General features: G+C 36.5%; 2 protein-coding genes across 3 annotated transcripts in view; one reads left to right on the plus strand and one right to left on the minus strand.

Moving 5' to 3' along the window:
* Positions 1-1,404, minus strand: part of LOC107040890 (sulfide:quinone oxidoreductase, mitochondrial) — a 5,437-nt gene extending 4,033 nt beyond the window's left edge. The window contains exon 1 of the mRNA XM_015261162.1: positions 1,025-1,404. Coding sequence (XP_015116648.1) covers positions 1,025-1,104 — 80 coding nt within the window. The 5' untranslated portion in view covers positions 1,105-1,404. The remainder of the gene's footprint in view (positions 1-1,024) is intronic.
* The window catches only part of LOC107040886 (zinc transporter foi), a 150,858-nt gene that overhangs the window by 136,005 nt on the left and 1,540 nt on the right, over positions 1-13,313 (plus strand). The window contains exons 1-5 of one of the 2 annotated variants that reach the window (XM_015261155.1): positions 4,441-4,789; positions 5,998-6,604; positions 8,663-8,733; positions 11,135-12,077; positions 12,774-13,138. In XM_015261155.1, coding sequence (XP_015116641.1) covers positions 6,013-6,604; positions 8,663-8,733; positions 11,135-12,077; positions 12,774-13,138 — 1,971 coding nt within the window. In that variant the 5' untranslated portion in view covers positions 4,441-4,789; positions 5,998-6,012. Of the gene's footprint in view, positions 1-4,440; positions 4,790-5,997; positions 6,605-8,662; positions 8,734-11,134; positions 12,078-12,773; positions 13,139-13,313 lie in introns of those variants that run through there. The other variant, XM_015261156.1, reaches the window with a different exon arrangement.

The raw sequence follows: 13,313 nt of genomic DNA on the forward strand, positions 1-13,313 counted from the left end.
GGGGGGGGGGGGGGGGGGGTAAATCAAATTTTTCTTTGTTATTCATCCTCCCCTTCTCCTATTGTTTTATGGTGATTTCCTTTGTAAACAGATGAAGAGCCATCTAAACAATTTTGGCAAATGAACAAAAGGTCAGTTGTGTACACTGAGAGAAAAACGACAGAGTTCTCAAACAAGTCTTGCTTGTGCCAAGAAAATAGTTTTTTGAAAATTATCAAAAAAGGATTTTTTTTGTGCCAAATATGCAGAGAGTGCGCCGAGATGAAAAATTTTTGTCGCAAAAATGGATTTAGTAGTTAAGAAGAAATTCCATTCTCTAAAGACGAGGACAATTTCTCAGTGAGAAGAAAGCGATTTCTCAAACCAAGTAAAATTGCATTAATTCATTTGATAGTTTTTTAGCCTCAATTCTAAAATATTTTAATGCAAAAATCACATTAATTGATTTGAGAACTCGTTTTCTTGATATGGAGAAACTGTTCTCATCTTTCAGACAAGTAGGGGAGGTTGGGGTAAAACGGACACGACATTTTTTTAATGTTAATGAGGGGTTGAAATGTTGATAAAATTTGATAATTCTTTCCCCCTGTGAGGAGCCTAAGATGAGCTCAACTGATCAATTGGTTTCTGAGTTATGAATCATAAAAAAAAGTCTAAAGTGTCCGTTTTACCCCACCCTCTCCTCTAAAATTTCTTGGCGTAAGATTTTTTTTTCTTAGTGTGAGATATTGTCTGCTCACGAATTTCTTGATACAAGTGACGAAGTAGGGGCGGGTGGGGTAAAATGGACACGTTTGATATTTAAAGAAATATTTATAACTCAGAGACAGATTTATCAATTGAAATCAGTTTAGGCTCAACACAAAGGGAAAGAATTGTTCTTTTTATTGAAAAATAAAAAAAACATTTCACCAACAATTCAACCTGTCATTAACATTTTAAAAAAAGTCAAAAATGTCCATTTTACCCCACTCTCCCCTACTTCTCAAAAACACTTGTTTTCTCAGTGTAGACCGTTGTTTACCTGTGGTGCATCTCTCTGCCAGCAAATATCGCCATTCTTCGTACTCTGTGAATCCCACAACAGGTGTTCATCATTACCATTTTCACTCGTTTTTTAGGCTTGCAAAGTCAATTAAATGACGAGCTTCAAATTTCAGTCTGTCTGATTGTTGCTGCCGGCTTTTCACTCTCCAACTCCTCAATACGCAATTTCTTTATAACCCCTCTTAGAAGTGAGTCACATAAACCCTTGGATGCCCCCAACTTTGTTTTCACTCATCGATCAAGACTTTCACTCTTTTTCAACGGGAACCTCGGGTAATGATAGCTATCGTGGGATCTAATTGATGAACTCTTATCAATAAATTCACTAATTGCATGTTTTCCTCTGTCACTGACGTTTTGACGTCAAATACTCAGTCGATAAAACGCCCAAATTTGAATACCTGAAGGGGCGGTTGGGGTAAAACGGACACTTTTCACTTTTTTAAAAATGTTAATGAGGGGTTGAAATGTTAATAAAATTTAATAATTTTTTTTTCTCTACAAAGAACAATTCTTTCCCTCTGTAGCGAGGCTAAACTGAGCTCAATTGATAAATTTGTTTCTGAGTTATGAATAATTTTAAAAAAGTTTCAAGTGTCCATTTTACCCCACCCACCCCTATTGGGACTCATAACATGGACGATCGATGGTTTACCCGTTCAAACTTGTTCAAACCCTCACATTGTAGCTGACAGTAGTAGTTCCTCTTCGACTCATTCATTTCTGTATTGTTTTTTATTGTTGTACTCGAAGTTCCGATGTTGTCATATTTTAGAAAAACTTGAAGATTTGTAAAGTAATTGATTGAAGTACCAACGATAAACCATCGGACGGTCATTTTTCTGAGACCAGGCGATACCCACCACCAGACATCGCAGCGATTTTTAGCGTCCCCAATAAACTTTCAAGTTTTGTACTAAATAAGGAAAAAAAAATACCCCACAAAAAATGAACTGTCTTTCACTCGAAAAATCTTGAGAACGACTGCATGTAGAAGAAAATATCAGAAAACCTTTTTTGTAGCTGACAAAATTTTCTACAAAAAGTCCTTCTTCCATTTTCTTCTAAAATCTACCGCTCCGAAAATAATCAGACCTATTAATTCCCCTTAATTTAATTTCCATTTAAAAAACATTTCCTCTAAAAAATCGAGTTTCTCATCACTGAAAAAATCTCAAAAACGATTAAATTTAACGAAAAACATCAAAAAATCTTGTTTGTAGTCAAGAAAATTTCAGCAATGAAATGTCTTTTGACAACAATGAAAACCTTTCATTTCCCTCAAATCTGCTTTACCCTCCAAATTCAAACCCCAATCGTTCACTTCAAATATCTCGAGAACGACTGCATTTAGAAAAAACCATCAAAAAATCTTTTTTGCAGCTGACAAAATTTTCTACAAAAAGTCCTTCTTCCATTTTCTTCTAAAATCTACCGCTCCGAAAATAATCAGACATATTAATTCCCCTTAATTTAATTTCCATTTAAAAAACATTTCCTCTAAAAAAATCGAGTTTTTCATCACTGAAAAAATCTCGAAAACTATTAAATTTAACGAAAAACATCAAAAAATCTTGTTTGTAGTCAAGAAAATTTCAGAAATGAAATGTCTTTTGACATTTATTTCTAGAACCCCTCACTCCGCAAAAAATTAACATTCAACAATGAAAACCTTTCATTTCCCTCAAATCTGCTTTACCCTCCAAATTCAAACCCCAATCGTTCACTTCAAATATCTCGAGAACGACTGCATTTAGAAAAAACCATCAAAAAATCTTTTTTGCAGCTGACAAAATTTTCTACAAAAAGTCCTTCTTCCATTTTCTTCTAAAATCTACCGCTCCGAAAATAATCAGACATATTAATTCCCCATCATTTCATTTCCATTTAAAAAACATGTCCTCTAAAAAATCGAGTTTTTCATCACTGAAAAAATCTCGAAAACTATTAAATTTAACGAAAAACATCAAAAAATTTTGTTTATAGTCAATAAAATTTCAGAAATGAAATGTCTTTTGACATTTATTTCTAGAACCCCTCACTCCGCAAAAAATTAACATTCAACAATGAAAACCTTTCATTTCCCTCAAATCTGCTTTACCCTCCAAATTCAAACCCCAATCGTTCACTTCAAATATCTCGAGAACGACTGCATTTAGAAAAAACCATCAAAAAATCTTTTTTGCAGCTGACAAAATTTTCTACAAAAAGTCCTTCTTCCATTTTCTTCTAAAATCTACCGCTCCGAAAATAATCAGACATATTAATTCCCCTTAATTTAATTTCCATTTAAAAAACATTTCCTCTAAAAAAATCGAGTTTTTCATCACTGAAAAAATCTCGAAAACTATTAAATTTAACGAAAAACATCAAAAAATCTTGTTTGTAGTCAAGAAAATTTCAGAAATGAAATGTCTTTTGACATTTATTTCCAGAACCCCTCACTCCGAAAAAAATTAACATTCAACAATGAAAACCTTTCATTTCCCTCAAATCTGCTTCACCCTCCAAATTCAAACCCCAATCGTTCACTTCAAATATTTCGAGAACGACTGCATTTAGAAAAAACCATCAAAAAATCTTTTTTGCAGCTGACAAAATTTTCTACAAAAAGTCCTTCCATTTTCTTCTAAAATCTACCGCTCCGAAAATAATCAGACATATTAATTCCCCATCATTTCATTTCCATTTAAAAAACATGTCCTCTAAAAAATCGAGTTTTTCATCACTGAAAAAATCTCGAAAACTATTAAATTTAACGAAAAACATCAAAAAATTTTGTTTATAGTCAATAAAATTTCAGAAATGAAATGTCTTTTGACATTTATTTCTAGAACCCCTCACTCCGCAAAAAATTAACATTCAACAATGAAAACCTTTCATTTCCCTCAAATCTGCTTTACCCTCCAAATTCAAACCCCAATCGTTCACTTCAAATATCTCGAGAACGACTGCATTTAGAAAAAACCATCAAAAAATCTTTTTTGCAGCTGACAAAATTTTCTACAAAAAGTCCTTCTTCCATTTTCTTCTAAAATCTACCGCTCCGAAAATAATCAGACATATTCATTCCCCTTCATTTCATTTCCACTTAAAAAACATTTCCTCTAAAAAATCGAGTTTTTCATCACTGAAAAAATCTCGAAAACTATTAAATTTAACGAAAAACATCAAAAAATCTTTTTTGTAGTCAAGGAAATGTGACACTTTTCACATTTTAACGTTTTAACATTTTTTTCTAGAACCCTTCACTGCGAAAAAAATTAGCATTCAACAATAAAAACCTCTTCTATTTCCCTGAAATCTGCTTTACCACCCGAATTTCGCGACAAACCTCACCCCCCGGCCCCCCTGGATGCTCCGTCAATCCCCCCGTCCAGCCATGTTGGATGATTGGCGTCTGAAGATCCCGCAGAGCACTAGAGCCCGGCATACGACCAAGTTCACCCTGTACTTGTTGCTCCGTGTTGTGTTAGTGTATCTAAATATCCTCGGCATAATTATTTCCCCCGAAAAAATAAATGGAACAACAGTAAAAACCCCTGAATGATCGACAATAGTGGACCTTGACTGAACACGAGAGCCTCTGTGCCCTCCCGAACCGCTAAAAACCCATCGCCTTGATTGAATTGAATTTTTTTTCACAACAAATTTTTCAACAATTTATCTACAAAAGCCGAGGGACAACTGTTGGCCACAGCACTCTGGAGACTATTGTTGACACTCAATCGTCGATATTCAGGTAAAAATAACCCTGACAATGGGTGTTCAATTCATAATATTGGGGATACCTGAGTCCTCTAACCTCATTTCTCCGGGTTTTTGGTGCGTGGGGGTACCCTTTTGACAGCTAAAAATAATCATCATCCATTGATGGAAGTGGACGAGAGGAATTCTATTTTGGAGTTGTCATTATTTCTTGGAGACAAATCCAGTGGTATCAGTGGCTCGGATACTTTGCATTCCTCAAGCATTTGAATTTTATTTTGGTGGGGGACTTGTATGGGAATCGCCTACGAGTGGTCTTTATGCACTTGAGTTTAGTTATTGCGAATTCTGATTGGATTGTGGAAATTGAAGATCGGATTGAGGAGTGATGAGGTGGGTATCAGGGTTTTGGGAGTGTGAATTTGTCTTGAGGACAGTCTCGTTTTCTTGCTGAAGGAAAATTTTATGCTGAAAATGTCTTGTGATTAGGGAGATAGTTAGATGATTGATTGCTATTTTGAATTGAGCTTTAAAGGTGGGATATCTTTGGAAGGAGTGGATTCAGGGGAAAATTCTTTTGCTGCAGATTTTGTTGACTGAATTTTTGCGATTGTTGTTGCAATTTTTTCAGAAAAAAAATTCAACCAAAAAGATCTCCAACAAAAAAATTTCCATTAAAATTGAGTTTTGTTTTTTTTTCGATGTAAATCAGTAGCGAAGCGGTAAACCGGGTTAAGTCGATTTCGACTCTTGGCCAGTTTCTGACGAATATCTCGGAATCTAAAAGAGATAGAAAATTTTTGTCATGACCGTTTTATAGCTCTGAATTGGTTCTACAAAAAAGGTCATGAGAAAAATTTTGCTATCTCTCTTAGGTTCTGAGACATTCATCAAAAACTGATCAAAAGTCAAAATCGACTTGACTCGGTTTACCGCTTCACTACTGAAATGTAATCATTGAATTCAAATGTGGGAATGTGAGTGCATGAATTGGAATGTCAAGTACCCATACGAAGTTTGATGGAAATGTTCGCATCTTGAAAAATAAGCATTGGTCATATCCCAAAAACGAATTGAGAGGGAATTTTTCTGTATTTTTCCCGTATCCCTGGGGAAAATGGTACGGAAAATATATGTCAAATAGCGGCGCCAAAGAGATCGCAATCTGCCCCAAGTTTAATACAAAAATTGAGTGAATGTGCTTATTCCGTCACCACCAAAAATTAGTAAATTATCTTCCAGATAATTCCGTGAAAAATGTCTCAACACTTCATGACAGTCTGCGTTGTCTGCGTGCTATGTGCATCCCACAATCCCTGCTCCGCCCACACAACCATGTCCCCCAATCCCCAGAGCTACCAAGACCCAGTGTTAACCCCAAGTCCCAAGTACCTGCGAATAAATTCCAACAATGATCCTCGAAATCATCACGAGATGATGACACCACCAGTGGAGGATCGAGGTGGCTCCCATGTGCTCTCACCACATCGTTCCAAGAAGCTCCTCCACTCGGAGAAGATGAAACTGCGATTTGAGAAGCAGGAGGTGCCTGTTCCCAGGGAGATCGATCAGCTGGAGAGTCGAGAGGTCCTCCAGAGGCTGGGACACATCCCAGAGGAGATTCCCTTCAAGAGGGAAAAACACTCCATGAATCAGGAGAAGGGGAGCAAGATCAGGCAGGAGCGACACGTGGAGATTCAAGACAATTATTATCTCAAGAAGATCTTTGACACCTTTGGGGATGGGGAGAGCCTCTCCATGGAGGGCTTCGAGAACATGCTGAGGAAGCTAGGCCTCACTGAACTCATCAGGAGCGTCGAGAGGGACGAGAGTCGAGTTGGAATCAATGGTAAGTCATTCGAATAGACCAATTCTTGAATCGGTAATAACTCGAGAACGGCAGAGAGAACTTTTTAAATTGTTTCTTTCATTTTGAGGATTTTTTTTCATCTTCGAAATGAGACCTGACTCAGCCAAATCGCATCGTTTGATCGGGAGATATCGATGATCGAAGACGTGTCGTTTGGAATCATGAAAATGTCTTCATTACTCATTAATCTAATATCGGACGATTTTTTGACGATTAGGAATTGCATGAATGATTGAAATCAATGGTATCATCATTAATGAATAGCCACTTGATAAAAATGATTTTTTTTCCATTAAAAGAAGTCAATTCTGATTAATGGGGTAATTAAAAATAGATTCCACTCGGTTATTTATCGTATTAATTAGCAATCAGAATTAATTTTTTTTATACATTCATTTATTCATCTTCTATTTATATTTTCTTTCAACTACTCACTTGAATTGATGCTGAAAATGGAGACAATGGTGACAGGTGATCGATAGAATTATTGATTTGAAATCTACCACCGACCATTTACATGAATTGATGAATTTATTGCAATGAAAATGTCTTCATTACTCATTAATGCAATATCAAATCATTTTTTGACGATTAGGAATTGAATGAATGATTAAAATCAATGGTATCATCATTAATGAATAGCCAATTGATAAAAATGATTTTTTTTCCATTGAAAGAAGTCAATTCTGATTAATGGGGTAATTAAAAATAGATTCCACTCTGTTATTTATCGTATTAATTAGCAATCAGAATTAATTTTTTTTATACATTCATTTATTCATCTTCTATTTATATTTTCTTTCAACAACTGACTTGATGCTGAAAATGGAGACAGTGGCGACAGGTGATCGATAGAATTATCAATTTCAAATCTACCACAGACGATTTACACTGTTGTGATTTTTTATTAGCGGAATTGACGAATTGATGGATTCATTACGCCTCGTTGGGTATATCTGTCACGTGTGGCCGCAATTGACCCACCAAATTGTCGTTAATTGATCACTGGGGGAAGACGGTGGAGATGTTCTCAGGATAATTATTTGAATTCAGGGGATTTCTTCTCGAGAGAAGTTGGGGAATTTCATTGGGAGGACGGGAACAGATTTGATGGGGCATCATTCGGGCAGAGGTCATTCGCAGAGTTGATTTTTCAGAATGAGGTGACGTTTCGAAAGTCATTTCTTGAGGTAGCCACAGCTGATTCGTTCAAATCGTTTGTCTCTGAGATTTTGAAGATTTAGCAAGGTTTATTGTGTTCCATTTTTCTTCGTGTTGATTTTGAATTTCTTTTCAATTGTCCATTTATCTCATTAAGGGGTGGTTTTAGGGAGAGAAGTCATGAATCATTTTTTGTAGGAAAATTTCTTAGCCAAAAAAAAGGTTCAAATACATTGTCTCGTAAAACAACTCCTTCTCGAGATAAATGTGAATTAACAAGACAAGTTTAGTACTAAAATCGAAAAATACGAAGAATGAATTTTTTTCTTTACTTCATTGTTAATTTATCTCATTAATGAATTTCTCATTTATTCATCTTCTCACGTTTTCGATTTTCACCATATTAAACAACAGCGCAACAATTACGTGAGGTTTTTAAATTCTTGCGATAAAGAAACAAAAACAAAAAGTATATCAACACTCAAAAGTTGTCAATCATCACAATTTCGTATCTACCGCAGAATTCAAACAGCCGACTCAAGATTAACCGTAACCGAGAAGGCCTCGGTTGTTTGATTCAACAGAAATTGAATCCATTTCCTTATCAATTTTCACGTCTCAGCGAGAAAGATTTAGAACTCTGATTACACGGATTACAGTCTAAAAATCTAATCTCCAGTGTTTAACTTGAATTCCCTTTTACATTCGCGAATTGCAACGGTCAGTTGGTCAAGGAAATATTTGCTTCCATTATCTGGAAAACCTTGGGAGCATTTGTGCAATTATCGCTCCTCCCTGATTGCCTTTCCCATTTCCATTATTCGAGACAATTAATTGTGATGCGTCACATGAACAATTGGATGATTTCACGTGCAGGTACATCACGATCAGATGAAAATAGCAGTAAAAAATCAGGGGATCCCAACAGTATAAACGCGAAAGAACAGGTGAATATGCACTGTTTTTATGAATAAACAAATGGAAACAGGATTTTAACTCATTAAGGATATCCAAGTACTTTGGCTATTTTTTCTTCACACTGAGAGAAAAACAAACACGTTGTCTAACAAGTCTTGTTTGGGCCAACATAATTGCTAGTCGAAAATTGCCAAAAAAGAATTTGTTTGGTTCGAATTTGAAAGTCTCAGACATGAATAATTGTTCTGCTTTCGACAGCAAAGATATATTTGGCTCAAGAGGCGGATAATTCACACCAGACGGTGCCTTTGCAGGATGAAAATATCTCATATAGAGGAAAATTTATCAAATATTTTATTCCTAGGTTACAAGATTGCTATCATATCATTATTATTGTTTCAGTTAAAGGTTCATTTATTGTCTGTGATTATTAGACAGCCGAAACGAAAAACTACTATCCCTTGTTTCGCATAAAACAACGATTTTTCGGGAGCAAAATACATATGGGAGTATCGAATAACGAAGGAGTAGTGCTAGAGATGACATTTCTTGCGTGTACAGAGAATGCAATTTTTTTTTAACTACTAAATCTATTTTTGAGACAAAAAATTTTCAGTCTAGCGCATTCTCTGCATGTTTGACACAAAAAAAAACCTTTTTTGATCATTTTCAAAAAAATATTTTCTTGGCACAAGTAAGACTTGTTTGAGAACTTTGTCGTTTTTCTCTCAGTGCAGTGAATTGCAGAGCTTTCACTAAATTTCCAGACATTTTACAACGATTTCATTATTTGAACTTTGCTGGTCTGAATTGAATCTCGATATTAATTAATAATAAAAATCATTTCCCTGGCAGTGCCTCAGTACTCGCAAACCTTTGGGAAACATTTTGAAAATCTGAAAAAAAAATTATAAAGTTTAATTTTCGAGGAAGATTGATGAAATAATAAAAAATGACAATTTTCGATAATTACGAGAATTTTCTATAAACAATTCGCAACCAATCAATTTTCCACCATAAAAATCATTTGTTCGGAATCGTAACGAATTTATTCATATTCAGAATTTTACTTGAAATCGATTTCAGGCCTAATAAAATTAATGCCACTGAATATTCATGACTTTTTTTCAAATTTTTCTCACCCAATTTAATCGACAAATTTGATCATTAAAAATGATTGAATCGATACTCTGGTCTATCCCAAACTGTAAAAGATACTTGGATATTCTCAAAAATGAATAAGAATTTCATAAATTGGAGAGGTGGCTAAATGCGCCTTTTTCAGTCATCAATAACTCGACAAAACGGCAGAGTAAAAATTCCCATTTTTTTCATTCTCAATATATTCTTTCCTCCTTGAAAACGACTCCCGACTAATCAAAATCACATCATTCATTCCGGAGGTATTGACGACTGAAGACAATTCGTTCCCGCACCCCTTTACAACTCAGTAGCGAAGTGGTAAAACGGTTCAAGTCAATTTCGACTATTGGCCAGTTTTCAATGAATATCTCGGAATCTAAGGGAGATAGCAAAATTGTTGTTATAACCTTTTTTGTAGAGCCAATGAAGAGCTACAACAAATGTAATCACGAAAATTTCACTATCTCCTTTAGATTCGGAAATATTCCTCAAAAACTCAACTCAACTCAACCTTTTCGCCAAAATTCACATTTTTTCAATTTTTCTGGTAAATTGTTGATCAGATTAACGTGAAAAAATCTACTGTTTTTGCGTTTTATCATTACTTAGTGGCTCACAAAATTTCATGATCGTGCAATAATTTTCCTTCGTTTTTTCTAAAACTTCAGAAATTCACAAAACTTTAGTAAAAATGCAGGAAAATTATTGCAACACCATGAAACTTCGTGAGTCAGTCAATAATGATAAGACGCAAAGACGGTATATTATTTCGCACCAATTCGATCAATAATTTGCCAGAAAAATGAAAAAAACGTGAACGTTGGCAGAAAGGGTGTAGAACATCCTTCAGGATGTACTACACCCTTTCTGCCAAAATTCACGTTTTTTTAATTTTTCTGGCAAACTTATGATGGAATTGACGTGAAAAAATATAACGTTTTTGCGTTTTGTCATTATTTAATGACTGACGAAATTTTAAGGTGGTGCGAACATTTTCCTGCGTTTTCTCTAAACTTTTAAAAAGAATCACAAAACTGTAGAAAAAACGCATGAAAATTATCGCACCACTACGCAACTTCGTGAGCCATTAAAGAATGACAAACCACAAAATCGTTATATTTTTTCACGTCACTCCCATCGATAATTTGCCAGAAAAATGAAAGCAACGTCAATTTTGGCTAAAAGGGTGCCGAACATCCTTAAGCCGTTTTACCACTTCGCTGCTGAACTGTTCTCAAAAAACCAAATAACCCGAAATATTTCTTAAAAAAATCATTTCCCTGGCAGTGCCTCAGTACTCGCGACTTCCTCACCCACCTCTCGCCACCCCCTCACCCCCCAAACGTCAGCAACCTGACCCAGGACCTCTTCTCCCGAGCCTGTCCCATTCTCCTGTACCACCTGACGAGTTCCTCCCCCCTGGAGAACTCTGGCTGCATAAGCATCCCCACCATGACCCAAATCCCCCTGAATCCCTACCCCGAGGAATTCGACGACGAGCCAGCACGCAACATCGTCCAGGTCTGGGTGTATTCAACAATCTCCATAATAATCATAAGTCTGTGTGGCCTCCTGGGGGTGGCAGTGATCCCAGTAATGGGAAAGTCCTACTACAACCAATTGCTCCAGTTCCTGGTGGCCCTGGCAATAGGAACACTCTGTGGAGACGCTCTGATCCACTTGTTGCCCCACGCCATGATGTCCTCGCACTCTCACGAGCTTGGAGCCATTCCCCAGGAGATTGACCACGAGACCCTCCACAACTCGAATATGTGGAAGGGCCTGACTGCTATGATGGGCCTGATACTCTTCTTCTTCACGGAGAAGGCCCTGTCGATAGTGGCGGAATGGCGAAAGTACAGGCAGAGAAGGAACAAACCGCCCTCGAGGGTCAGAGTGATGAGGGAGAGCGAGGGGCCCAGCACTGTTGGTGAGAAATTGTGCAAGCACAAATACTCCTCTTATCCGTACTGCTATGGAGAGATCACGACTAAGGACAATCATCATGAGCACGAGCACAACGATAAGGAGAGAAGTGGAGGGGAGGAGGTCAAGCCGCTGAATGAGGTATCGTCGAACTCGGTGGGAAAGGACGAGGCGGGGAAGAAGGAGGAGTGGAAGGTCGAGGAGGCTGGGAGGAAGGGCGAGGAGGAGGGGGCTGAGGGGGATGGGTACACGGTTATTATTCGGGAGCATGAGAACAAGCATCATGGCCATACACATTCACATGGTGAGTTTTTTGGTATTTTATTATGGTTCCCGGATTGTTTTCCCCCGGAAAAAATTTCCCCGGAATCATTTCTCCCGGAATGATTTCTCCTTACCACTGAACATGAAGGTCACACATACACGTATTACCAATATCAATTCAATTTATTACGTCTCTCAATCTTTCGAATCCAAATCAGAATTCAACATTTTCAAAACGATTTTTTTTCAAATTTCAAAACAAACTCTCATGCCTACATAATCAGTACAATACGATAAACATTCACAATCCATCATAAATCACTTAATTACTATCATTTATCAATCAACATTATGAAAATAAATCCCCAAAAAGATTCGAATCAATCTCTTGTCCCAATAAACAATCAATTAACTCACTTGTTGCCATCACTTATTTTAAAATGAACGGAGTGGTTATGTGTGTTCGTATATTCAAGAAGACAACAACCGAATTGCTCCAAAATGACAATTTCTTCTACATCTAGTATTCCATTAATTTCCCACGATGAAATAAATTCATTCATTCATTTTTCATGTCCAGAAAAACAAAATTCAGTGGAAATTATCAGGGGAAAAAAAGGAGGGGTTATTGGACCTCAGCTGTAAAGACAATTTAAATAGTTATTATTAAAGGGGTCATTTGAATTGAATAAAAACTTGAACAAATCATTTAAAATTTAAATGTACATATTTTCAGGACATGTCCATGCAGCACCCGAATCCATGTCCAGTGTAGCCTGGATGGTAATAATGGGTGATGGCCTTCACAACTTCACAGATGGCATGGCCATTGGTGCAGCATTTGCTGCTAATATAGCTGGTGGTTTTTCAACAGCAATAGCAGTATTCTGTCACGAATTACCACACGAACTCGGTGATTTTGCTGTCCTACTTAAGGCTGGAATGTCCGCGAAACAGGCGGTTTTTTATAACTTACTATCATCGGTACTTTGTTTGTTTGGAATGATATTTGGGGTCCTTCTTGGGGCTCAACCAGCCACCACTAGCTGGGTCTTTGCAGCTGCTGCTGGAATGTTTATTTACATTGCACTTGTGGATATGGTGGGTTTATAAAATAATTCATTGAATTATAAATTAAGGTCTGGGTGGATTATCTTTTGAACGTGATCTTGCTTGTTTTTATTTTTTTTATTTTGATAATCTGAAATGATCTCTAATTGTTATTCAGTTTTACATAGCCCTGGAGTATCCAATAATTATAATTGTACAATGAAAA

This window comes from Diachasma alloeum, unplaced genomic scaffold (genome assembly GCF_001412515.2).
Source record: "Diachasma alloeum isolate Michigan unplaced genomic scaffold, Dall2.0 Dall_scaffold_00349, whole genome shotgun sequence".
In the NCBI taxonomy this organism is placed as follows: Eukaryota; Metazoa; Arthropoda; class Insecta; order Hymenoptera; family Braconidae; genus Diachasma; species Diachasma alloeum.